This window comes from Scyliorhinus canicula, chromosome 18 (assembly GCF_902713615.1).
Source record: "Scyliorhinus canicula chromosome 18, sScyCan1.1, whole genome shotgun sequence".
NCBI classification, from domain to species: domain Eukaryota; kingdom Metazoa; phylum Chordata; class Chondrichthyes; order Carcharhiniformes; family Scyliorhinidae; genus Scyliorhinus; species Scyliorhinus canicula.
This window is the reverse complement of record NC_052163.1, coordinates 55,443,891-55,471,483: the sequence shown is the minus strand read 5'-3', so window position 1 is coordinate 55,471,483 and position 27,593 is coordinate 55,443,891. Positions and strand designations below refer to the sequence as shown.

Genomic DNA, 27,593 nt, shown 5'->3' with positions numbered 1-27,593 from the left:
GAATCACGCTGCGCCTGTCGGCGTGACACTCCGGCGCATGTGCGGACTTCCGCCGGCCGGCGAAGTCCCTTCGGCCCCTTCTGGCGTGGCGCCAAAGACCGTTCCCGCCGACCGGCAGTTCGCCAACCACTCCGGCGCAGGCCTAGCCCCTCAAGGTTAGGGCTTGGCCCCTTTGGGGCGGCCCGACGCCGGAGTGGTTCACGCCACTCCATCCCGCTGGGACCCCCGCCCCGCCGGGTAGGGGAGAATCCCGGCTCATGTTCCAGAATCCCCTCCTTCCCAGTCAGAGTGAACAACATCCCTGAATCCAGTTGTCCAGTCCTGTTAAGAATTATGTATGTTTCAATTGGAATCCCCTCTCATTCTAATACAGGCCCAGTTGACCCAATCTCTCCCCATGTGACAATCCTCTCAGCCCAGGAATCAGTCAGGTAAACCTTTGCTGTACTCCCTGTATGGCAATTATGTCCTTTCTGAGATAAGGAGGCCAAAGTTGCACACAATACTCCAGGTGGCCTCCCTAAAGTCATGTACAGCTGCAGTAAGACATCCTTGCTCATTTATTGAAGTTTACTTGCAATAAAGGCCGACATACCATTTGCCTTCCTAACTACTTGTTGTATCTGGGCAATTGCTTTCTTTTCTTTATATCGTTATTGTCACAAGTAGACTGACATTAACACTGCAATGAAGTTACTGTGAAAAGCCCCTGGTCGCCACATTCCGGCGCCTGTTCAGGTACACAGAGAATGTCCAAATTACCTAACAGCACATTTTTCGGGGCTTCTGGGAGGAAATTGGAGCAGACACAGGGAGGACATGCAGACTCTGCACAGCCAGTGACCCAAGCTGGGAATTGAACCTGGGACCTTGGCGCTGTGAAACAACAGTGCTAGCCACTGTGCCAGTGACTGGTGTACTCAGACACCCATGTCCCTTTTTATGAGAACATTTTCCAATCTATCACCATTTAAATAATACTCTGCCATTCTGTTTCTCCATCCAAAGTGAATAACGTCACATTTTTCCATGTTCTACTGCATCTGCCATGTATTTGCTCACTCACTCAACTTGTCATAATCACCTTGAAGCCTCTTAACATCCTTCTCTTCACTCACATTCCCACCAAGTTTCGAATCATCAGCATGGTAGCATGGTGGTTAGCACAATTGCTTCACAGCTCCAGGGTCCCAGGTTTGATTCCCGGCTTGGGTTACTGTCTGTGCGGAGTCTGCATGTTCTCCCCGTGTGTGCGTGGGTTTCCTCCGGGTGCTCTGTTTTCCTCCCACAGTCCAAAGATTGCAGGTTAGATGGATTGGCTATGCTAAATTGCCCTTAGTGTCCAAAATTACCCTTAGTGTTGGGTGGGGTTATTGGTTGTTGGGATAGGGTGGAGGTGTGGGCTTGGGTCGGTTGCTCTTTCAAAGAACCAATGCAGACTCGATGGGCTGAATGGCCTCCTTCGGCACTATAAATTCTATGATCAGCAAACCTGAAAATATTACATTTGATTCCCGGATCCAAATTATATTATGAATAGGTGGGACCCAAGCACTGATCCCTCCAGGACTCCACTAACCATCGCCTGCCTTTCTAAAATACACCCATTCCTTCTCTCTGTTTCCTGTCTGCTAACCAATTCTCAATCCAAGCCAATATACTATCCCCAATCACATATGATTTAATTTTGCACACTCGCCTGTTATGTAGGACTTATCAAAAGTTTTGTGAAATTCAAATCCCAAATCCACTGGATCACCTATTCTACTAGTAACGTCCTCAAAAACTCCAGCAGGTTTGCCAAACATGGGGCGAAATTCTCCCCCCCCCACGACGGGTGGGAGAATAGCGGGAGGGCCTTCCCGACTTTTTTGACGCCCTCCCGCTATTCTCCCCCCCCCCCCCCCGCCGAAATCCCGAAAAGAATCGCTGCCGCCGTTTTTTTACGGCCGGCAGCGATTCTCAGCTGTTAGAAGGGCCGAAGTCCCAGCCCTTTACGACCTTTTTACGAACGGCAAACACACCTGGTCCTGCCGTTCGTAAAAACGTCGTGACAAACTCGCAAAAAATAACCATGGCACCGATTGGCACGGCAGTACCACGGCCGTGCCAAGGGTGCCATGGACCCGCGATCGGTGGGCACCGATCGCGGGCAGCGGGCCCGATGCCCGCGCACTATTTGTCCTTCCGCCGCCCCGCAGTATCAATACGCGGGGCGGCTGAGGGGCAACCCGGCCCGCGCATGCGCGGGTTTCGCGCAAAAACGCGATGACGTCACCCGCGCATGCGCGGGTGGAGTCTTCCCACCTGCGCATGCGCGGCTGACGTCATATGACGCGTCAGCCGGCGCTAACTCCGGCAAGCGGGCTTAACGATTTTCGTTAAGCCCGATTTGTCGGAGCCTCCGACGTCGGGCTGCTAGCCCCGACGGGGGACCAGAATCGGTCCCCCGTCGGGAAGGGGCGCGCTGCCGTAAAACCCGCCCGGGTTTTACGGCAGTTTTACGATTTCTCCCGTTTTGGGAGAATTTCGCCCATGATTTCCGTTTCATAAATCCATGTTGATTTTATCTAATCCTGTTGATGTATTCTGAGTATCAGATTATCACATCCTTTACAACAGACTAGCATTTTCCCAACTACTGATGTTTGGCTAATCGGTCTCTAATTCCCTGTTTTCTTCCTCCCTCCTTTTTTAAATTATGGGGTTACATTTGCCACCCTCTATTCTGCCAGGTCTGTTCCGGAATCTACAGAACTTTGGAAGATAGCAACCAACGCATCCACTATTTCCATATCCACCTCCTTTCGTACCCTGGCATGTAGATTACCAGACTTTGAGGATTTATCCCGCACTATCACTTTAGTAATACTAATTTTCTCTAATACCGTTTTCTCACTGGACCTGTGGTTATTTAGCATTTCCAGCATTTGCAGAAGTTTCTTTTTGTGTTTATGCTCCTTGAGCAATTTCATCTGTACATTCTTTTTGTGGTGAACACAGAGTTTACAGTCCACCATTATTATCTTGCATACTAACAAGAGACTTTAGCAAGTGAAAAATTTCTTTTGTTTTAAATATTCAGTATACTTTTGGTTGTGTATACTTTTTTGATGAGTTGGAAAGCATTTTAATTTTAAGATTAAGATTATATCAAATTTCAGGCCAAGCAGTTATAAATTAAACCATTGCTCTTTAAAAGTAAGACCTTTCAGCAAATGAAATTAAAGGGCATCTGAAATATCTCTCGGTTCCCTCTGGTGATCGTAGCACTATTGTTTAAAGGCAATGGACCATAAAGACCTGGATGTCATTAATTTTAGGCAAAGCCCCTTCAGTTCACAATGCTGCTTTCAGCCATATTTAGATTGCACTTCATCATATCAGTGCAGTCAGGAAGTCTGGTACTACGTCGTCAAGTAATATGGCTTGGAATAAAAATCTGCCTTGACTCAGATTTGTAGCAACTTCCTTCCCAATTCACAATGAGTTATGAGTAGAAGTGTTGTGTTCCATGCTAACCTGCATGAACTCACCCACCTGTCAAGATTTCTGTTGGTACCCAGGCCGCCGACACTGGTTATGGCGATGTAGCTGGATGGTTGTACTGCCTTTCCTGGTATAACTTAACTGTGGTTTTGAGCTAATCTGCATTTCACTGAGGGGAGGGACGTTAGTTTGTATCTGACTTAGCCCAGAGGAGGAGGTGCGTAGAGTAGAAATCAATATAAGGCAACAAAATCACAGTATGGTGCAGTACAGGAGGAGGTTATTTGGAATAATCTAGGCCTCCGGATTACTTGTCCAGTGACAGTACAACTACGCCACCATCTTTCCCCACCATGCCGGAGAGAAAAGTAATTTTTAACTAAGGGAAAATGTACAAAGCAATTTGTGGGGGAAACAAAGTCCCAAAACTAAAATAAAATATATGTTTATTTATATTTTACATTGATCTGATTGTTCCATGTTATAACACGCGAGACATGTATCAATTTTGAGATGCTATTGGTCCTTAGTCTGGAGTGTCACATGGTTAACACAAAATTACAAACACAATAAGATGGAACAAATTTATTGCAAGCAGCAGCCAGTTCAAATGTTTTTTATTACAGAATGAAACTGCAAACTCTACTTTAATCGCTATCCATTCCCTCTGTCTCGATTAAGACATTCTTTGCTGAACTAAAAGATGGCTGAAAATACTTTAGCTTCTTGGATTGAAGCCTTGCATTCGAGATAAGATTTTAGTGATCTAGGGCCAAGCAGGTGATCTATATCTTCTGTGCACGTAAATTATATTTCATCATTAAATAATATGGTACCTTGCCAAGATTAGAGCCATACATTTTTGAATCTCTGCCAGGAGAAAATTACCAATGCTCCTAGATAACTGGAGGGATGTCATCATTTATTATATCTTTATTGCATTTTAGCACGGGAGAAAGACATCAGAACAGTGAAGGAAACAAGTTGAGACTGGAACGAGGAAGGCCTCATTGGAACAGTGAAGGCGGGCTTTTGAACTACGGGGCACAATGAGGGGGAGAGGTGAAAGAAACAAGGGACAATGAGCAATTGCAGAGAGGGGAGCGATAAGGAGAGGCACAGAGAGGGAGTGTGAAGAGGGGAAGAGAAACCTCGGCAACAAGTAAGGAAAGGGGTGAAACATAGATGGAGGAGTGAAGGAGAGAGAAAGAGAGGGGGAACCTAAAAGGAAAGAAGGACATAGAGAAACGGTGAATGAGAGAAGACTGAGGAACTAGACGAGCCCTGAGAAGAGGGGGTAGAATGACATGGCAGTGCCAAACGCCTGACAACAGTGGGAAAGAGAGAGAAAGGCACCAAGACAGAGAAAGAGAAGTAGAGACATAAAGGGAGATAATAAGGAAGAGAGGAAAAGCAATGGAGTCAGAGGGGCAAAAGACAATCTGGAAATAAAGAAAGAGAAGAGGAGAATTGGGAGGTCTTGGGTAGAGATAGACTGTGAAGTAAGAGAAATGAGCAGGCAGAAAAAGGAGGAAAGATGACAAAAAAGGAACATGATGCATTGACCAACATCATTTAATTTTCCTTTATATGAAATATATTAATTTGTTTTTTCTCCAAGCTCTTTAATTCATTCATTTACATTGCATGAACAAGTATGTTTCTGTCAGTGTGATTTTGGTAGCCTAAGAATGCCTCACATGCTTTACTTCAATGATATCTGCTCTCTGATTGGTTCAAGGGCCTTCTACCAAAGTATATTTGTGACGAATGGAGATCAGTGACCCGTATGGTGATTTCATTTATGCATCATCTGGGTGGAGCCAAGAGTTTCTCAGGTGTAATGTAATCAGCCTCGAGATCTTGTTCTGCGAAGTGAAATTGTTTGGAAGCATTTTTAAGAAGTACTTCAAGGGACAGCCAACTGGCTGCAACACAGGAGTGCAAGGCTTCCAACTCAGTGACACTTGTTTTGAATAGCAGCTTTGCCATTCAAGCGTGGAACATAATTTTGATACCTCTTTTTCCAAAAACTGTGAAAGGGAAATTAAATTGGAAATTTTGGACAGAAAGTGGCCATGGGTAAAGCAGGTATTGTAAATTGTGAAGAGGACAGTGCATATCTTCAAAAGGACATAGACACGTTGGTTGCGTGGGCAGATAGGTGGCAGATGAAGTTCAATGTGGAAAAGTTCAAGGTGATGCATTTTGGTCAGAAGATTATGAAGAGACAATATAAAGTAAAGGGTAACAGACTTAAAGGAGCGCAGGAGCTGAGGGACTGTACATAGATCACCGAAGGTGGCAGGACAGGTGGAGAGAACAGTTAATAAAGCATATAGGCTGGGATTCTCCATCCCAGGATGCCTGGAATAAGTTCTCGATGGGAAGGAGAATTGGGCTTTGGGTGAAAATCGGGATCAACTCTGGGCGCCGGTCCAAACGTGATGATCCGACCCCCGCTGGCTATGTGAACAAGCTCCACAATGCATGTCGGCGGGGGATGTAAATGAATGCAAATGGCTCTTAATGACTCCTTTGCATCCATTTAGTAGGCCCGACGCCCTATGATTCTCTGGTCCCCATGGTAGGGAATCAAGTGGATGCAGGTCACTTGTGGTCTCAGCAATTGTGAGCCTGTCATGGTGGTGATCACGCCGGAGCTGAGCTGGTAGAGACTATCCAAGCCCATCTGAGGGCCACAACCCCTCCCTCCCCAACCCCCCACCCCCCCCCCCCCACCCCAACAATGCACTGCCTGCCAAGCCTCTTCTTAAAAAAGCAGAATTCCGCCCGTAATACTTACCTTGCAGGTTCATATGTCCATTCCTCGAAAAATAGCAGCTGTGCCTACTTCCCACAGATCTACCATCTGCAATCCATTCACAGCTTTTGAGTAGTGGTCTGTGATCGACGGCCTGTAAAAGCCCTCTGCAGCTTTGATCCATTCATATCCCTTGGCTTCCTGTAGCTGAAGTGGTGAAACCCTAATGTTTGTAAACACTGACCACATCAAAGAGATGTATGTGCATTCCAATCACTCAGGCATGTAATTTAATTGCACTTACCTTTCCTTGACCCCCTGGGGGGTCATCCTGTTACAGGGGTCCCTGTGGGAGTCCCACTATTACTGGGTCTCTGGGGGTCCCCCTATTACAGGTGTCTCTGGGGGGTCTATGACGTGGAACACTGAATTGCATCAAACTTTACGACTGCAAGGAGATCGTAAAACTGGTGCAATTTCCTCCGGTTGGCGAACATAGGGCTGATTCTCCAATTGCCAATGCCGAAATCTCATTCGGCGATTGGCCGGAGAATCCGTTTTTACGCCGAAATCGGGGACGGTGCCTGTTTTCGGATGCTCCGCCCCCTCCAAAGCAGCATCATCGGTGACTATGCGGCATGCCAATGGGACGCCCTCAGGATGTCACCAGAAGGCCCTCCCCCGATCAGCTATCTTCCCAACAGTGCGGATCTGAGGTTTTGTCAAACTTGTGTGGCGGCTGCAGAATGTGTCCAGCGCCGGGGGGGGAGCTTCAGAGGGGGCTGGGGGGGGGGAATAATCTGGGAGTGACGAGAGGGGTTACGGGGGGCACTATGTGGCAGGGCGTGTCCGCGTGCAGCCGCCGCCATGTTGTACAGCGCAGCTACGGACTGAGCAATTCTCCGTCCGTATCTGCAGAGAACGTGGCACAGCTGTTAGACCCCAACGGGCAGAGCATCGGTGCCTGAGCGGCACCGACGTTTTGGTCGTAATACTAGACACATGCTCCGGACATAGCACCAAAATCGGAGAATCCCGCCTATAGTGTGTTGCCTCCCAGGTGCCAGGGTCCGCGATGTCTCGGATCGTGTTTTCGGGATCCTTCAGGGGGAGGGGGAGCAGCCCCAAGTCGTGGTCCACATAGGCACCACCGACATAGGTAGGAAAAGGGATAGGGATGTAAGGCAGGAATTCAGGGAGCTAGGGGGGGAAACTTAGATCTAGGACAAACAGAATTATTATCTCTGTGTTGTTACCCGTACCACGTGCTAGCGAGACGAGGAATAGGGAGAGAGCACAGTTGAACACGTGGCTACAGGGATGGTGCAGAAGGGAGTGTTTCAGATTCCTGGATAATTGGGGCTCATTCTGGGGTAGGTGGGACCTCTACAAACGAGATGGTCTACACCTGGACCAGAGGGGTACCAATATCCTGGGGGGGGGGGAATTTGCTAATGCTCTTCGGGAGGGTTTAAACTAGTTCAGCAGGGGATTGGGAACCTGAATTGTAGCTCCAGTATACAGGAGGTTGAGAGTAGTTAGGTCATGAGTAAGTTGCAAGAGTGTACCAGCAGGCAGGAAGGTGGTTTAAAGTGTGTCCACTTCAAAGCCAGGAGCATCCGGAATAAGGTGGGTGAACTTGTGGCATGGGTTGATACCTGGGACTTCGATGTTGTGGCCATTTCGGAGACATGGATAGAACAGGGACAGGAATGGTTGTTGCAGGTGCCGGGATTCAGATATTTCAGTAAGCTCAGGGAAGGTGGTAAAAGAGGGGGAGGAGTGGCATAGTTAGTCAAGGACAATATTACGGTGGCAGAAAGGACGTTTGATGAGGACTCGTTTACTGAGGTAGTATGGGCCGAGGTTAGAAACAGGAAAGGAGAGGTCACCCTATTAGGGATTTACTATAGGCCTCCGAAAAGTTCCAGAGATGTAGAGGAAAGGATTGCAAAGATGATTCTGGATAGGAGCAAAATATTGACTGGAAACGCTATAGTTCGAGTACTTTAGATGGGTCCATTTTTGTCCAATGTGTGCAGGAGGGTTTCCTGACACAGTATGTAGATAGGCCAACGAGAGGCAAGGCCATATTGTATTTGGTACTGGGTAATGAACCAGGACAGGTGTTAGATTTGGAGGTAGGTGAGCACTTTGGTGATAGTGACCACAATTCGATTATGTTTCCTTTAGTGATGGAAAGGGATAGGTATATACCGCAGGGCAAGAGTTATATCTGGGGAAAAGGCAATTATGATGCGATGAGGCAAGACTTAGGATGCATCGGATGGGGAGGGAAATTGCAGGGGATGGGCACAATGGGAATGTGGAGCTTGTTCAAGGAACAGCTACTGCGTGTCCTTGATAAGTATGTACCTGTCAGGCAGGGAGGAAGTGGTCGAGCAAGGGAACCGTGGTTTACTAAAGTAGTTGAATCATTTGTCAAGAGGAAGAAGGAGGCTTATGTAAAGATGAGACATGAAGGTTCAGTTAGGGTGCTCGAGAGTTACAAGTTAGCTAGGAAGGACCTAAAGAGAGAGCTAAGAAGAGCCAGGAGGGGACATGAGACGTCTTTGGCAGGTAGGATCAAGGATAACCCTCAAGCTTTCTATAGATATGTCAGGAATAAAAGAATGACTGGGGTAAGAGTAGGGCCAATCAAGGACAGTCGTGGGAAGTTGTGCGTGGAGTCCAAGGAGATAGGAGAGGTGCTAAATTAATATTTTTCGTCAGTATTCACGCAGGACAAAGACAATGTTGTCGAGGAGAATACTGAGATACAGGCTACTAGACTAGAAGGGCTTGAGGTTCAGAAGGAGGAAGTGTTAGCAATTCTGGAAAGAGTGAAAATAGATAGGTCCCCTGGCCGGATGGGATTTATCCTAGGATTCTCTGGGAAGCTAGGGAGGAGGTTGCTGAGCCTTTGGCTTTGATCTTTAAGTCATCTTTGGCTACAGGAATAGTGCCAGAAGACTGGAGGATGGCAAATGTTGTCTCGTTGTTCAAGAAGCGGAGTAGAGACAACCGCGGTAACTATGTGAGCCTTACCTCTGTTGTGGGCAAAGTCTTGGAAAGGTTTATAAGAGATAGGATGTATAATCATCTGGAAAGGAATAATTTGATTAGAGATAGTCAACACGGTTTTGTGAAGGGTAGGTTGTGCCTCACAAACCTTATTGAGTTCTTTGAGAAGGTGACCAAACAGGTGGATGAGGGTAAAGCAGTTGATGTGGTGTATATGGATTTCAGTAAAGCATTTGATAAGGTTCCCCACAGTAGGCTATTGCAGAAAATACGGAGGCATGGGATTCAGGGTGATTTAGCAGTTTGGATCAGAAATTGGCTAGCTGGAAGAAGTCAAAGGGTGGTGGTTGATGGGAAATGTTCAGACTGGAGTCCAGTTACTAGTGTTGTACCACAAGGATCTGTTTTGGGGCCACTGCTGTTTGTCAATTTTATAAATGACCTGGAGGAGGGCGTAGAAGGATGGGTGAGTAAATTTGCAGATGACACTACAGTCGGTGGAGTTGTGGACAGTGCGGAAGGATGTCACAAGTTACAGAGGGACATAGATAAGCTGCAGAGCTGGGCTGAGAGGTAGCAAATGGAGTTTAATGCAGAAAAGTGTGAGGTGTTTCATTTTGGAAGGAATAACAGGAAGACAGACTACTGGGCTAATGGTAAGATTCTTGGTAGTGTGGATGAGCAGAGAGATCTCGGTGTCCATGTACATAGATCCCTGAAAGTTGCCACCCAGATTGAGAGTGTTGTTCAGAAGGCGTACGGTGTGTTAGCTTTTATTGGTAGAGGGATTGAGTTTCGGAGCCATGAGGTCATGTTGCAGCTGTAGAAAATTCTGGTGTGGCCGCATTTGGAGTATTGCGTGCAATTCTGGTTGCTGCATTATAGGAAGGGTGTGGAAGCATTGGAAAGGGTGCAGAGGAGATTTATCAGAATGTTGCCTGGTATGGAGGGAAGATCTTATGAGGGAAGGCTGAGGGACTTGAGGCTGTTTTCGTTAGAGAGAAGAAGGTTAGGAGGTGACTTAATTGAGGCATACAAAATGATCAGAGGATTAGATAGGGTGGACAGTGAGAGCCTTTTTCCTCGGATGGTGATGTCTAGCACGAAGGGACAAACTTTAAATTGAGGGGAGATAGATACAGGACAGGTGTCAGAGGTAGGTTCTTTACTCAGAGAGTAGTAAGGGCGTGGAATGCCCTGCCTACAACAGTAGTGGACTCGCCAAAACTAAGGGCATTCAAATGGTAATTGGATAGACATATGGATGATCAGGGAATAGTGTAGATGGGCTTTAGAGGGGTTTCACAGGTCGGCGCAACATCGAGGGCCGAAGGGCCTGTACTGCGCTGTAATGTTCTATGTTCTATAGTCTCCCAAACAGAGAATCCCGCCTATAGTATTCTGGCTTTATTAACAGGGGTATTGTGTACAAGAGCAAGGAAGTTATGTTGAACTTGTACAAGACACTAGTTAAACCTCAGCTGGAACACTATAGGGAGGATGTGAACGCATTGGAAAGAATGCAGAAGAGGTGTATGAGGTTGGTTTCAGGAATGAGAAACCTCAGTTATGAGGATAGATTATAGACTTGGGACTGTTCTTCATGGAGTGAAGAAGGCGAATAGAAGATTTCATAGAGACGTTCAAAATCATGAGGGAGCTGGACAGAGTCGATAGAAACTGTTCCCATTCATAAAATGATCAGATTTGAAGTAAAGAAAGCAAATTTGATGTGAGAAAAAGCTCTCTCACACAGCGAGTGGTTAGGGTCTGGAATGCGCTGCCTGGTAGTTGTGGAGGCAGGCTCAATCAAGGCATTCAAAGGGACATTTGATGATTACTTGAATAGATCCAATCTGCAGATATATGGGGGGAAAAAACGGGCAATGGCCCTGAGTCATGATGCTCATTTGAAGAGCTGGTGCACACACGATTGATCAAATGGCCTCCTGCACTATAATGATTCTGTGATTCTGTCTCTGTGCCGCTTAAATAACGTAAAGTAGCCTTCAGAAAGCACACATTTGTGAACATCCGTTCGAAATAAGTTCAGAATCTGTTCTATTCACCAGGACAATCAAGTACCCTGCTGTTGGTGAAGAGAGGACTCTTGAATGAGGTTCTGATAGACACTTGAGACTCTAGAACTATACTTCAACTCGAGGAGGAGGAAATAAAATAAGAAACAAAAGTTAATGAAGTTCAAAACCAAAGCTCCAGTGGGCAGCACCGTGACATAGTGGTTCGTACTGCTGCCTCACATCACCAGGGACCCGGGTTCAATTCCGACCTTGGGTGACTGCTGTGTGGAGTTTGCATGTTCTCCCTGTGGGTTTCCCCTGGGTGCTCCGGTTTCCTCCCACAGTCCAAAGATGTGTAGTTAGGTGGATTGACTATGCTAATTTGTCCCTTAGTGTCCAAAACGGTCAGGTGGGTTACAGGGATTGGCGGAGGACTGGGTGGAGTGCTCCTTCAGAGGGTTGGTACAGATTTGATGGGCCAAATTGCCTCTTTCTGCATTGTAGAGATTCTATGATTCTGTGAAAAATTATACAATTTTATACAATGTATATCTGGGCTAGTTTAGCTCAGTGGGCTAGGCAGCTGTTTCGTGATGCAGAACATGGCCAGCAGCACGGGTTCAATTCCCATACCAGCCTCCCCGACAGGCGCCGGAATGTGAAGAATAGGGACTTTTCACAGTAACTTCATACTTGTGACAATAAAAGGTTGTTATTATTATTAATAATTTTGAAGGTGTTGGAGATGGTTAAATCACATTTAACTGTGTTGATGATAATTCATAGTAAACTCACTGCCACCTAGTCTAGTCATTCAAAGTTCACAGTGCAAGGTTTTAATTATAATTCACTCATAAATATTGAGGCGCAAAGGAAAACCTGTAAAATGCTGAAAATCTCAAGGAGAAAGAGAGAAAGTTAGGAATGCACAGCAGGTCCATCTGTAAAGCATAGGGTCTCATTCATAGGTCTTTTATGCGTACCCAAGTATTAGCCTGTCTTTTCTCATAATGAATGTTGATGGACCCGCTGTGCACTTCAACATTTTCTGTCACTGGATCAAATCCATTGAGATCCTGCTGGGTCTAACAAAGTGGGGTCCTTTCCAATGAGTGATTGCACTTTCAGACGGCCTGTTAATAAGGTTTCTTCTGCACAGTCAAAAACACTAAAAAAGCAATGAAACTTTTATAGAGTAGGAGGTGGATTGAAGTGACATTCCCACACATGTTTTATCGTAAAATTAAACCACTCGCAACAACTGAATTGAAGTACTAGTTCCATTTAGAGGTTGGAGCATGTTAAAGAGGTCGCTTTTTGCTCTCCATTCATTGCACTTTTGAGACTTTAAAAAAAAATGGCATTATATACCATGTGGCTTGATGATCGCGAACTTAAAACATTGGGGCAATTTTGCAAGGTATTGGAGAATCAAAGGAGGACATTGTCACCTTACTTCATCTATTAAGCTCGATGAACATGTGAATGGGGAAAAAAGAACAGATAATGACAGAAATATTCAATAGGAGGTGGCACCTTCCAACAGACCAGTTGAGATAATGTAGAAGATATCACTACCAAACAGGATTTAACAAGGAGGAAATGGGACATGCGCATGCAAACATACCAGCAAATTATTTAGTTGAGGACAGAAATTAATAATAATAATCTTTATTATTGTCACAAATAGGCTTACAAGTTAACACTGCAATGAAGTTACTTTGAAAATCTCCAGTCGCCACACTCCGGCACCTATTCTGGTACCTGAGGAAGAATTCAGAATGTCCAAATTACCTAATAGCACGTCTTTTGAGTCTCACGGGAGGAAACCAGAGCACCCGGAGGAAACCCATGCAGACACGGGGAGACCATGCAGACTCTGCACAGACAGTGACCCTAGCCGGGAATTGAACCTGGGATCCTGGCGCTGTGAAGTAACAGTGCTAACCACTGTGCTACCGTGCCATTCAGGCACAGGTAGAATATAGTGCATGCAAATCAGTGTGATATGTATGCAATCTGGAATGTGTGAACAGTTTACAGAAGCTGGAGTGAAATCCGTGCAAAAGAAAGAATGAAACACTGGTAAGGCGGAGGAGATCCCCGAGACCCAGGAGGCTAATAGAAGAAATAAACAAGTCAGCAAATGGTGAATTCTATTAATGGCTACAAACTGGAAAATAAAGATAATTGGCTCACATTTGATTAGACTAGCTGAATAGTTGCATTTTAGGTGAAATCTTTTCCAGGTGTTACAATTGGCATTGTATCAGATTCAGTGATAATTAATTCCAAGATGTGTGCAGGTCAAATTTTTTCCCGTGACTTGATTATTTTGTCACGATGCAAACAAATGCCTGTTACAAAATGCAATCAACATTTGTCAAGCTAAATCTTGCATAGAAACCCTACAGTGCAGAAGACGACCATTTGGTCCATTGAGTCTGCACCGAACCTCCAAAAGAGCACTCAAACTTTGCCCACTGCCCCGTCCTATCCACATGCTTTATTCATGGCCAATCCACCTAACCTGCACCTCTTTTGACACCAAGGAGCAATTTAGCATGGCCAGTACAACTAATCTGCAGATCTTTGGACTGTGGAAGTAAACCAGAGCACCCGGATGAAACCCATGCAGACACGGGCAGAATGTGCAAACTCCACACTGACAGTCATCCAAGGACAGAATTGAACCCCAGTCCCATACGCTGTGAGGCAGCAGTGTTAACCGCTGTGACATCATGCCATTTAGTGCTAGAACTTGCTTTACACATTTCAATGAAGTAAACAAGGTTTGCTGATGGCTCTGTTATGAGTCGCACAGAATTAGAAGATTCCACCTTCAGGCACTGATCTATGTTTGAAATGAAATAGAAAATGCTTGAAAAATTCAACAGGTCCTGCAACATTTATGGGGAAACCGAGTTCACATTTCTGATCTGTGATCTCCCATCAGAGCCGAAGAATGTTAGAAACGTAATAGGTTTTGAACAAGTGAAGGGAGAGGAGCACAGAGGAACACAGAGGGCAGACCTGTGATGGGGTGGAGGGCAGGAGAGATTAAATGACAAATATTTCCTAGTACAAAAAAACAGATGGAGTGGCAATGGGATAAAGGAAGAGAGGATGTGTCTAGATGAGCTCTAAGTGGCAGGATAGCTGTCTGAATGCAAAGTAAAGAAATGAAGAAACAGGAGAAAACAAACCGGCGCAAAACAGTCCCACACGTAACAAAATAGAGACAGAGGCTTTGATCTGTAAAATGCCAAGTCGATAGATGAAGTTCTGTTTTTCTCAGGCATGCATTGAGCTTCATTGGAACACTGTAACAGGCCAAGCACATAAAAGTCAGAGTGAGAGCAAGGAGGAGAAATTAGAAAACGGTCAACTGGAATCCCCATGCTGTGCTTGCAGACTTACCCTCTGCAAAATAGCCATACAGCTGCCATTTGGTCTCCCCAGTGTAGAGAAAATCACATTGTGAACAGCAAAGACAATATACTTAATTGCAAAAAGTACAAGACAATTGCTGATTGACGTGGAGTGGGAGGGGGTCGGGGGAGGATGTTGGAGGCCTACTAGGGTAAGAAGGGAGGTGGTGAAAGAGCATGTATTGCATCTGAGTCACGTAGGACACTGAAGGAGGTAATTTAACCCATCGAGTCTGTAACGGCTCTCCACAGAGAAGTCCAGTCAGTCCCACTACCCCGCATGATCTTGTAGCCTTGTCGTTTTATTTCCTTCAAGAGTCCTCTAATTTTATTTTGAAATTATTGATTGTTTCTGCATCTACCACCTTCATGGGCAGCAAATTCCACGATGTTACCCTCGCTGCTCACATTCTCTCCTGTATCTCTTGTCCAAAACCTTAACTCTGTGTTTCCAAGATCTTGAGATGGTGGAAATAATGGATGATAATCTGTTGATTACAGAGAATGATGGGAGTGGGAGGTGAGGACAAGTGAAACATTGTCTTGGTTTAAGGAGGGAGGGGAAGGGATAAGGGCAGAATTGTGTGAAATACATTGGAGAATGTGGAGGGCCCTGTCAACCAGGCAGGGTTTGGATGTTGGGGGAAGAGGAGATCTGTATTTGGACAATAGAAGGAAGACTTATCAGAAGTGCTGGGATGGAATAATGAATTCTGTCATCAATCTATTGGAAAAAGGGGTGGGTTTGGGTTGGGTTAGCGGAGTGGGTACAGCAAATTGCTTCCCCTAAAAGACATTAGTGGACAAGATAGATTTTTACAACAATCGGCAATGGATTCATAATTATTTCATTCAAATTTTGGCATCTACCGTGGTGGGATTCAAACCTGGGTCCCCAGAGTCTTCTACTGGGTCTCTGGATTATGAATCCAGTGACAATACTTATGCCACCATTCCCCATACTGCAACAGTTCAAGAAGGAAGCTCACCACCACCATCTTTTCAATAGGCAATAAATGCAGGCCTAGCCACATAATTTTTTTTTTTAATTTAACTTTCTGGTCACGTTGATGCTCCTTCTTTGGTTTGTGCTGTTGACAACATTCCATATCAACATCCTGTTTTAAGTTAAAATCTCAGGAAGATAGGAGATGTTGTTATTTTGTCCATTTGTCGACAACGAGAAAGGCAGCCAAGGACTTGAACAACTGGATAGAACCTGCACCATATCGCGACAGATGCAGAGAGTTGTGCTTTTTCCAAAACTTGCAATGGAATTGGCTAGCTGGGAACCTCTGATCAATGAAGCAGATGTGGATGTTGCACGGCCTAACAGGCAGGTCAAAGATCTTTCCTTTCAGGTTCCTGCCAGACTGTGCAAGAAACTGAGCAGAAAATCAGAACCCACTCATCTCCTGTGTTGACAGATGTTGATCCCATTTAGATTCAAATAATAATTTAATAAAAAACAATTTGTTTGATAACATGCCAGAGAAGGTAATGTACCATGAACCTTTAATCCACAAATAATTTCAGGATAAGTTCACTCATCAAGCCATTTACTCAATAAGATCCTTGCAATGGAGAGGAGAAAATCATTTCAAAAAACAAAGCCTATCAGCAAGATTATAGAAGCATAAATGTAATGTATAATAACATTCAATATTTATTGGGAGATTTTTCATACCCCTTTCCGAAGATGAATTTATTAATGAATGTAAGATTGTTGCCTGACTCCATTTGGTTTTCATTAGATTGGAATTAAAACCTCTTTTGGGAGTCTCGGTGTCCGGTGGGCGAGCTGTACCGGCGCCAAACAGTGGCGTGAACTACTCCAGTTGAGGCAGGCGCTGGAGTGATTGGCGTTGCGCCAACCGGAACCAAAGGGCCTCCGACGGCTGGCGTGAGTTGGCGCATGCGCAGGAGCGCCAGCGTGTTCCCAGAAGCACTGCCGTGATTCCTGCACATGCGCAGGGGGTTTCTTCTCCGCACCGGCCATGGCGGAGCTTTACACAGGCCGGCGCGGAGGGCAAGAGTGCCCCCATGGCACAGGCCCACCCGCAGATCGGTGGGCCCCGATCGCGGGCCAGGCCTCTGTGTGGGCCCCCCCCAGGGCTGGATCCCCTTGCGCCCCCCCCCCCCCCCCCCCCCCCCCCCGAGGACTCCACAGGCCGCCCTCAGAGCCAGGTCTCGCCGGTACAAACCTTGTGTAATTCACGCCGGCGGAACAGGCCGAAAACGGGCAGCTGCTCAGACCATCGAGAACCAGAGAATCGACGGGTGGGGGGGGGGGGGGGGGGGGGGGGGGGCACTGCCAACGGCCCCCGACCGGCGCGGCGCGACCCCCCCCCCCCCCCCCCGGCAATTCTCCCACCCAGCGGGAGGTCGGAGAATCCCGCCCTATGTGTCTGATTTTCTCTTATTGTTGCTTTAACATATCCACCCAGCTTTTATTATATCACTGTTGGCTGAACAATCTTGCGGAGACATCAGACGGAACATTTAGGGACCAAGCAGGAAAGGAGAGGTGGTACCAGGAGAGCATAGCGTAGGCCCTCCCACACTGACTATTTACAGTAGGATCCTGTACTGGTTGGGCAATTTACGGTCAGTAAGTAGGATTGGCTGATCACTCAACTGCTGCTGAAAGGAGGTTCTGGCGTAATGTTTAAAGGGCAATATCAAATCATTGATCCAAAGAGTCTTCATCTCAGTGATCCATCCTGAAACTATCCAATAAGTCTAAGGCCCACCAGTAGCCAGGGGCCAACCACCCTTCATCCTCCCTAGTCAGGCCCCTACCAGGAGCACAATCTCTTCACAGGGACCTTAACACCAAATCATTGGCTGCTTGAGAACTTAAAAGTTCCACTGCAGGGCTGCTGAGTGCAAGCATAACAAGAACCACCAATCACTCTGTTGCTGTCCTTTGAAAGCTGCTGAGGTGGCGAGACCCCATGTTCCTACTATCATAAGTGGAGAGACTTAGAAAACACAATTCGATTGCCTCCTTAACAAGTTCAGGTACCTCACTATTGGTCATTTCGAAAACACGAGAGACATCCCCTTTCAATTTGCTACCCACCGCTTGTAAAATTGGGGTCTGGATGTTGGGCACCCAACCCAAACTCTAATAACGAGATCATCCACTGTTGCTATGATCAAAATATGTGGAAGATCATGCCGCGTACAACACTTGGCATGGCACTTTGATGACAACGATGATTGGACCAATATTTCTATGAAATGGTTATATTTTAACAGAGCCCTTTAACTCGTTAGGTAGATGTTGGTTCCCAATTTTTCATTATAGCCCCTTGTTTTATTCTCTCATGGAGATTAGAGAAAGGATTAAAAACAGCACTAAAATCCAATTGCACCAACATCTCACTGTGGGGAAGGAGCACCTACACGGGAGAAAAAAATCTGTTGAGGGATGCAGGTGAAGAGGAGGTCAACTGGAAAGGGCATGGACACCTTTTTTATGGATAACACTAACTGTGAAAATATTATAATTCACATGGAAACCATCAACACAAGATGGATCAGCGTGAGCTCACATGCACCGATTCAGATGGTGTCAGTCTTTTCATCAGAATATTTCCGTTAAACCTTGGATAGCTCTTTGAAGAAGCTTAGTGTCATTGAGAGAACAAGTTGACGAGGGTGGAACTGAACAAACCAGTGCATACTTTAATAATTCACTCATTATTTAATGATGAACAGATGCTGTTCTTTTGGTCTGGTACATACACCTCACACTGTGATTTTTCTTATTTATTGAGAGACAATTACTTACAGATGGAATATTTCCTGCCCTTTGAATATTAAAACTCCAACAGTGTACAACAGGGTGCTTGTTTTCCATTATTTTCAGCTTTGTTTATCATTTTCATGATTCAAGAGTTTCGTACTTTTGCAGACGTTGGCATTTTTTGAAACGCAGCTACCAAATTTTCAAATTGTTTTGTCTGAATTGACAATCATCTTCAAAGTTGTTGGCTGCAATCAGTACTGAACAACTACCAGTTTCTAAACAAATGAAGTCAACCACAGCTTGTCCATATGGCTGTACCCACATGGCACTGTTAAGTGTTCGCAACATACCTTCTTTGGCTCAGAGAGATCTTGTAGGAATGTATAACCCTTACAAAATATTAAAACTGCTGAAATAGTAAGGCGATTAAGTCAGCGGGTGCATCTTATGGAAAATGATTATTTTGCACTGGTTTAAAGGAATAAACTATTGAAAGGCAACTATGGGTAAAAATATCTTGCTGTTGGTGCAGTTTCACATATCTGAATGTTTGTTTGATGCAGTTATTGCTTCTATAAGTTTAATTTGAATGAGAAGAAAGAAGCAAAAATGACCTTTAGGTTTGCATGTGATATTTTTCTCACCTGAAGCTTTCAGACCTCAATGTAAACTGTATAGAGAGGAAAGATAGAACTTGCATTCATACAGTGCTTGGCACCCTGACTAATGCATTTCCTACATTACAACAGTGACTACACTTCTAAAGTGCTCCATTAATGATAAAACACTTCGGATGTCCTGAGTTTTGAAAGGTCCTATATAAATGCAAATCTGCCTGTCATTCTTGTCCTCTGTGCTTCCATTCTTTCCCAAGACCTGCACCTTGTGGAATTCTGTATCTCTCTTCTTCCTTTCCATCTTACAATTCACCTGAGGAAGGAGCTGTGCTCTGAAAGCTTGTGAGTCGAAACAAACCTGTTGGACTTTAACCTGGTGTTGCAAGACTTCTTACTGTGCCCACCCCAGTCCAATGCTAGCATCTCCACATCATGGCTTTCAACTTACAAGAGTGTAGACAAGGAGTGGAGTTCTTCCGCGCCCCAACCAGTGGGTTCAATTGGGGGGGGGGGGGATTTGACGGGCAGACATAAAATTAGTTACACACCAGCGTGAATTTCCCACAGGATCTTTTGTTGATGTCCACCATGGCAGATTGGGAATCCCGCTGGAGGCCAGCGTGAAACCGATTTGCATCCCGCTAATGGGATGCAGGTGAAAGCCCGACCAGAATCTTCCCTCCCACCCCTCCCCTCAACGTCCTGATTCCCCATTATGGCAGCAGGAAAACACACCCGTCCATAACACCTGGAACAACGTGGTGTGCAGAAGGCAGGACCTACCTTTCGGGCTTTGCTCACCTCATGGACACCTGTGGAGAAGCAACCAGGCCTGGAGCTACCCGGCTCTTGAGAAACATTTTGTTTGGAATGATGGGTGGATCCTCATCTCCATGGCACCTCTTGGAAGGTGGGAGGTGTCCACACAGCAGCTTCAGCTTCACTGATGTCGGACATGCTTCAGAATGCCAGGGTCTTTGCCAAGAGCTGGTAGAGCAGCAGCGGAGGGGCCGGGGGGGGGGGGGGGGGGGGGGGGGGGAAGCAAAAGGGGGAGAGGTAGAAAGTTTAGGTGTGGGTGGGAAAGGAAGGTCTTGGTGGGAGGAAGAAAAGAGTAAGAAAATAAAATGAAAATCGCTTATTGTCACAAGTAGGCTTCAAATGAAGTTACTGTGAAAAGCCCCTAGTCGCCACATTCTAGCACCTGTTCAAGGAGGCTGATACAGGAATTGAACTGTGCTGCTGGCCTGCCTTGGTCTGCTTTCAAAGCCAGCAATTTAGCCCTGTGCTAAACAGCCCCTAAAATGAAATGAAAATCGTTTATTGTCACAAGTAGGCTTCAAATTAAGTTACTGTGAAAAGGCCCTAGTCGCCACATTCCGGCACCTGTTCGAGGAGGCTGGTACGGGAATTGAACCGTGCTGCTGGCCTGCCTTGGTCTGCTTTCAAAGCCAACGATTTAGCCTGTGCTAAACAGCCCCTGAGTTTGAAGGGGTGAAGTAGTATGGTGGAGGTAGGTGTCACAGGACAGTAGGAGCTGGGAAGGGAGTTTTATGGGAGAAGGTATCCTGGGAAGAAGGAGTAAGGAGCGCCGAATGAGTGAGGGAGGATAAAGGAGTACGGCATGATGAAGAAGTGAGGGAGGTTAAAGGAGTACGGGATGATGAAGGAGTGAGGGAGGATAAAGCAGTACGGGATGATGAAGGAGTGAGGGTGGATAAAGGAATACAGGATGATGAAGGAGTGAGGGAGGATAAAGGAATACAGGATGATGAAGGAGTGATGGAGGATAAAGGAGTACAGGATGAGGGAGGATAAAGGAGTACCGGATGATGAAGGAGGGAGGAAGGATAAAGGAGTGAGGGATAATAAAGGGGTACGGGATGATGATGAAGGAGGGAGGGAGGTTAAAGGAGTATAGGGGAAAGAGGAAGGAATGATAAGGAATAAAGGGGAGAAGGAAAAGCTTGGGGTCAGGGGAAATGGCTCGAAGAACACGCAGGGGAGGGGCTTGTGGAGTCGATGTCCTCCTTCTGGGGAACAAACTGAGGGTGGGCGTGGAATGAAGGAATGATGAGTGTGAGAGGGAGCCTGTAGGATGGGAGGGTGCATCAGTCACCATGGAATGGGTGACAGAGGTGGTTGGTGAGGACCCGGAGCCAGACATAGACCCTGGAGGTGGGAAAGTCAATGTGGAGGGGTGTGTGGGGTGCTCAGGGAGGTAGGGCGCATGCAAGTTCACCTAGACATTGTTGAAGGAGAATGGTCAGACTGAAAGGTAACAGAGGGGAGATTGGAGGGGATGGATATGGGTGACGGTGGGAAGGGGAAATGAGGGTGGAGCTGATCCAAGACCGAACGACCACTATCTTTCCAAAAGCCCAAGTAATCGGAGCCACAAGATGGATGGACAGTGTGTTGCTCGGGAGCAGGTGAGGACCTGTGTGAGCGGGAAGAGTGCTTGCACCAGTCTGTGAAAGGCCCCGCCACAGACCCTTCTCCCTCCAGAACCGCACATTGTGCTACTGCAATGGGTGGAGGATGCCTCGCGTCCGAATGACGCTGGAAGATCACAGTCGACATTATTTAGTGCAAATGTGAATATATTCAGATGTACAGTGACAGTGTTCACCCGTGTAACCAGGTGGCCACAATTTCTTGATTTTCCTGGGTCGCAGTGCTGCCCTGATCTTGGAAGCAGGGGGTGGAGGCAGCCTGTGGAGCTGTCGGCCCTGTTGCCTTTTATGACTTGGCGGCAGTCCTATGGAGAGCCGAGGCCTGGATGTTGACTTTGGCCTACCACTGGTGGGCCAGCTGCTTCCTCTGCAGTGACAGAGGATGAGGCTGAAGGGGATGCAGACTGAGTTGATTCAGAGGGGGCAGACAACCTCTGAGTGACCCATGGGTGTCTTGCTGCAGCTTCTGGGTGCCCAAGGGCCCTGGCCTGACTCTTTGTTGGGAAGGGGCACCTGGAGAGATGTCAAGTTCCCTGTACCCCTCTCATGTTGTCACTGCATTAACTCACCCAACCCACGGCAATGGTGATGGAGTGCAGGTCCCGATGCTTCTCCAGGTTCATAGAGCAGGCCCGGGGGGACTCTTCTGACTCCCATTCCACTTTGTAGATGGCATCCAACAGCTGTTCCTGATGTTCCACTGCCTCCTGCAAATGCAAATACTCCACCATAAGTTGGAGTCGGATTCCAGAGGCTTGTCCATCTGGCTTGGACCTCACAGATGCCTCTTACACAGCTGTCCTCCAGAGCTTGGCTGAACTTGCCCCCTCCTGCTGTGGACAAATATCCATGCGGTTTGTGGAAACCTAAACTTGACCATCTGACGCATCATGGGGTACATGACATAAAGTCTTAAAGGGTCTCATTTTAAATTGCTTTCTGTACCTCATTAATTCAGTTCGCAGATAGATGGTCCCATGTAGCGTGATGACATTGTCTTGAGTTTAATCGATTTCCTGACGAGATCAATTCAGCTTGTATGGTGACACACACACACTATTGTTTAAACAGTACCATCGGAGCCAGTGACGTCAATCAAGTAGCAAGACCTTTGTAATGCTAAGATATATTCATCCCTGTAGAATTATAGCAGTGGACATTGACGTCATCTGATCACCCCCCAACCCCCCCACTTTGTATTGGAATGGTAACCTTGTCTCTGTGTAAGCCATCTGAAAGGCTCATCAATTATCACCTGTGGGGGAGGGTGGGGTTCTTTTGTGAATAAGGATCTCTACATCCCTCATGTTCCTCAAGAGTGTGCCTGCTGTGACCCTTCATTCCAGCGGCCTCTCTCCTTGTTGCAAATAAAATCATTTAACTTTAACTGTGTTGTTAGCTGTTAACGCTTCTTTCAGTCTAAAAGTATAACTTGGATATAAAGATTTCAAAGGTTACCACCGAGTTTTGCGACTCCTCCTGAACCAGCACAAAAACCCACCCTAATGTGTGTGTACCTGAGCTGCTGGAGGATGCAAGTCGGTGCTGTGATGCCTCTATTGTTGTGGATCTCTTGTCTTCCTCTCCCTCCTGTCTCCTTTCAGGGCTGTGGCTTGAAAACGTCTTTCCTCCTCATCTCCTCTTCGTTTTCTCTTCCTTTCCCCTTTCATTAATCCTCCTCTTTTTTTCTGTTTCTCCTCCTGCTCCCCCCCCCCTCTCCTCCTGCTCCCCCCCCTCTCCTCCTGCTCCCCCCCCCCCCTCCCCCCCCCCCCCCCCCCCCGTTCCTGGAGGCACCTGCAAGTGATAAGGAAAGTGCAAGTGACAGCATCAGCTGCCTCCAAGCCAGAGGTTCATTCAAACCCAAGATTTGCATTGAATGGAAGAATCTTTACTGGGTGGATGTCCAACGCCATGCTCTTTCCAGCTTGACTTCTATGAGCTCTGAAGTCCGCTTCGCAGAATTGGTTGGAGCCCTCGGGTGTGATCCACCCCCTCTGGTCTTCTGTTCCACTCTTTCCAGCTGTGGCAAAGCTTCTGCCCAAGGAAGAGAATGCTTGAGAGGGATTGCATGTTACATTGGTTGGAACGTTAGATTTTGGATCATTCCTCGGTCCTCCCCCTTGCAAGATATCCCAATTCTGTGCGGCAAGTCGTCGTTGGTGCAAATTGGGCAGAAGGGTTGTGGATTAGGGGAAGGCTCGTTCCTGCATGTGATGTGGAATCTGCTTGTTCCCTCTGTTTGGACTCCAGGTCCCCCCACCCCCTCTCTATGCAGTGTTGCATGTCTGCTGAAGGGTGAAGGAGACACAGTAGTCACTCCACCACAGCAAGGGTGCACTGAGGTGGGGCTGTGATGCAGGAAATGCCGTTTCCATTGCCACTAGCCCTGGGACCTTGACATTTTAGAATCTTTGTAGATTGTGCAACCATGGATGAGATTCACACTGGCAGCGCGAGTAAGATCATTCATCCTCTTGCGGCACAGGGTTACCAACCTCCCGTGCACTTATGAAATCGGCCAACTAGGCCCATGCTGTGTTAATGTCCCTGCTGGGCAGCCTCCTACTATCAGCCGGGTACAGTACATACTTCCTGACCTCCACATGGTCGAGGAGAACATGCAGAGAGGTGTCGCTAAACTTAGGTGCCTGGCCTCCTCCTTCCCTCTGGACATCTTCATTGGTAGGTGCTTACAGATGGATTCCGGGCAACATCAAACTCCCAGGTGCATAATTAAGGAGGTCGGGGATGGAAGCTATGGCCTGGTTTCCCATCGGCCTCTGCAGTGAGCAACACAACATGTCCCTGCCCCGGGATTTAGTCTGAGTTGGGGCAATTACACCCAAGGTTTCTGCAATTCTCAATGGGTCGTGAGGCAAAGTGAAGGGCCTCATAGATTGGTGATACACAATAATGCAGGACGTCGCGCAGAAAATGCTCTTCCAAAAATTGTATTTGAACGCAATTCATCAAAGTATAGATAAAAATGTCAAATTCTACTTTTTATTGGAAAATTAATCATATGTATATTGACCTCCTGCAATAAATGCAACCATTATTTATCTCAATTTTTAAAAATGTGCAGTGATGTTGAAGCTATAATTTACTGTGGCCCTGATTTTACTGTTGAGTAGACCACTAGATAGAGGTCCCATTGACTCTGTGTTCAAGACTTTAATCTCTTCTTCAGCACAGACTAGAAGACCTACAAGTTGAGGAAGACAAAGTAAACCATCTCATCAAATCCAACACTAAATTACAAGCACAGAGGGAAGAGGTGAGGCCAGGACTCATGGATAAGTGTGACTTATTTTGACTCCCAGTTAGAGATGACGTTGTAAAATCATTTCTTCAATGGACAGGAAAATCCTCAGCAGGTCTGGCAGCATCTGTGGAGAGAGAAGCAGAGTTAAGATTCCAAGCCAAGTGACTCGTCTTCAAAACATTATTGAACCCGAAATCCTGACTCCTGGGGTGGGATTCTCCGACCCCCACCGGGTGGGAGAATCGCCGGGGGTCAGCGTGACTCTCGCCCCCGCCGTCATCCTAATTTACCGGTCCACCAAAAACCGGCCAGGCGTGAGTCGCGTCGTCCACCTCGGAGAATGGCGGGGTCCGGGGTTCTTGGGGGGGGTTGCCCGAAATCTCCGACCCGCGATGCGCCAATGTCCCACCCGTCTGTTGCCGGTCCCGCCGTAGGTAAGTAGGTCCCTTACCAGCGGGACCTGGTGGCGCGGGCGGGGTCCGGGGTTCTTGGGGGGGTTGCAGTGGGATCTGGCCCCGGGAGGTGCCCCCAAGGTAGCCTGGCTCGCGATCGGGGCCCACCGGGCCTGTGCCGTGGGGGCACTCTACCCTTCCGCACCGGACCATTCCCGGTGCGGAAGCAAATCCCGCTGTGCATGCGAGGGATGACGCCTGCACGCGCTGACGCTCCCTCGCATGCGCCGGCTGGCGGAGGCCCTTCGATGCCAAGCCTCTTTCCCGCCGGCCGGCGGGGCACCAACCACTCTGGGGCAGGCCTAGCCCCTAAAGGTGCGGGGGATTCCACACCTTTGGGGCGGCCCAACGCCAGAGTGGTTCACGTCACTCTGTCCCGCCGGGACCCCCCGCCCCACCGGGTAGGGGTGAATCCCACCCCAGTTTCCTTTCCACGGATTTAATAGAATTTCATAGAATTTACAGTGCAGAAGGAGGCCACTCGGCCCATCGAGTCTGCACCAGCTCTTGGAAAGAGCACCCTACTCAAACCCACACCTCCACCCTATCCCCATAACCCAGTAACCCCACTCAACACTAAGGGCAATTTTGGACCCCAAGGGCAATTTAGCATGACCAATCCAACCAACCTGCACATCTTTGGATATTGCCAGACCTGCCATGTTTTTCCAGCACTTACTGGGTGGAATTTTATACTGGTGGGATTTTACAGTGCTGCTGAAGTGAATTAACTTTTGTGCGGCTACCTGCATTTTATGGTCCCCCATCACAACAAGACTGTAAAATTCCATCCTCTCTTTCTATCCCAGGATCGCCTTGCTTTCTGGTCAAGGGGGTGGGCAAATGTATTTCTCCAACCTGTATTAAGATTTACAAATGCTCCCTCCTGCTTCAGCATATGTCTGATTTCCGAGTGGACACAAGGGCCGTAATTTTCTAAAAGAATGGCAAAGTGCCAATCTCAGTGCAAAAACCAGTGCGATTCCCGTCTGCCCCAGCAGCGCGATTCAGACCGCAGTTTTTTGGCACTTTGAGAAAACATAATTTCCCCACATGAAAAATGTTGCGCCTGGGTTATGGGGGGAGGGTGGAGGTGTGGGCCAATATCTCAAGTGAGCGAAGCATCTGATTCGCTCGCCTTGGGGTGTCATCTGAGCACAATAATCAAAGGGGCACTGCAATGAAACAGCTCCACAGCACTTGCTTTCTTTCAAGCCAGGAGGATGGCAGTGAGGAAACCAATTTCATGGAGGACCCTCACACAGATGCTAGTTGCCATGGAGGAGAGATGGGCAACAATATATTATTCGGGCAGGCAGGAGATCTCCTGCAATATAACGAACCTTGCCTGGGAGACCATCGCAATACTGGTCAGTGCCTGCACAAGAGGACAGCGGTGCAATGCCACAGGAAGATGAATGACTGTTTTGCCAGGCTACGTGTAGTCACTCCTCAGAACGTCACCTTGATCTGTCATGCTGCCAACTAGCAAGGCCCCATCGCCCGACCTCCCACAAGCTTCCTCACACCCCACTGCCGCTCCTCTTCATGCAGTACCCACACATGCCAGGTATCATCGATATTTAACCTGCCAGACAGTCAGCTCACATCATCCCCATTTGTGTTTCTGCAGAAGCTTGCTCAGAACCAACATGAGAAAGGGAAGACGGGCACTGAGATGTCCGGGCTGAGGATCCTGACTCTTTTTGAGGAGAACCCTGGAGCTAGCAAGGGGGCCCTGCGCTGAGAGTGAGGTGGACCTAAGAGGGAAAAGTGAGAAACTACTGCATGTTCATTCAAATGACCAATATCTCAAGTGAGCTCAGTGTAACCCAGACCATTGATCTGGGTGCGTACCAATACCTGATCAGCCTGGTCCATCCACCAGCAGTGTTCCACCGCCCACCCTTAGCATAGTTGCTTCACAGCTCCTTGGTCCTGGTTCGATTCCGACTTGGGTCACCGTCTGTGCGGAGTCTGCACGTTCTCCCAGTGTCTGCGTGGGTTTCCACCGGGCACTCCGGTTTCCTCCCACAGTCCAAAGATGAGCAGGTTAAGTGGATTGGCCATGATAAATTGCCCTTAGTGTCCAAAAAGGTGAGGTGGGGTTCCTGGGTTCCGGGGGGAGGGTGGAGGTGTGGGCTTAAGTAGGGTGCTCTTTCCAAGGGCTGGTGCAGATTCGATGGGCTGAATGGCCTCATTCTGCACTGTAAATTCTATGAACACAACCTTGAGGCATCACGGCAATCAACCGCATCATCCACCAGTGCAGAAACACACACCTCGGTGGGTGACCTGAGCGGGCAGGCTTCTGCGTCAT

The 27,593-nt window shown here is 47.4% G+C and overlaps 1 protein-coding gene across 9 annotated transcripts in view; it reads left to right on the top strand.

Moving 5' to 3' along the window:
- LOC119953289 (myosin-16) overlaps window positions 1–27,593 on the top strand; it is a 456,622-nt gene that overhangs the window by 227,891 nt on the left and 201,138 nt on the right. For 5 of the 9 annotated variants that reach the window (XM_038777389.1, XM_038777387.1, XM_038777391.1 and 2 more), the window contains one exon: window positions 24,747–24,833. The exons of 3 other annotated variants lie outside the window; for them this stretch is intronic. In XM_038777389.1, the coding sequence (XP_038633317.1) occupies window positions 24,747–24,833 (87 nt within the window). The remainder of the gene's footprint in view (window positions 1–24,746; window positions 24,834–27,593) is intronic. One more of the 9 variants, XM_038777396.1, reaches the window with a different exon arrangement.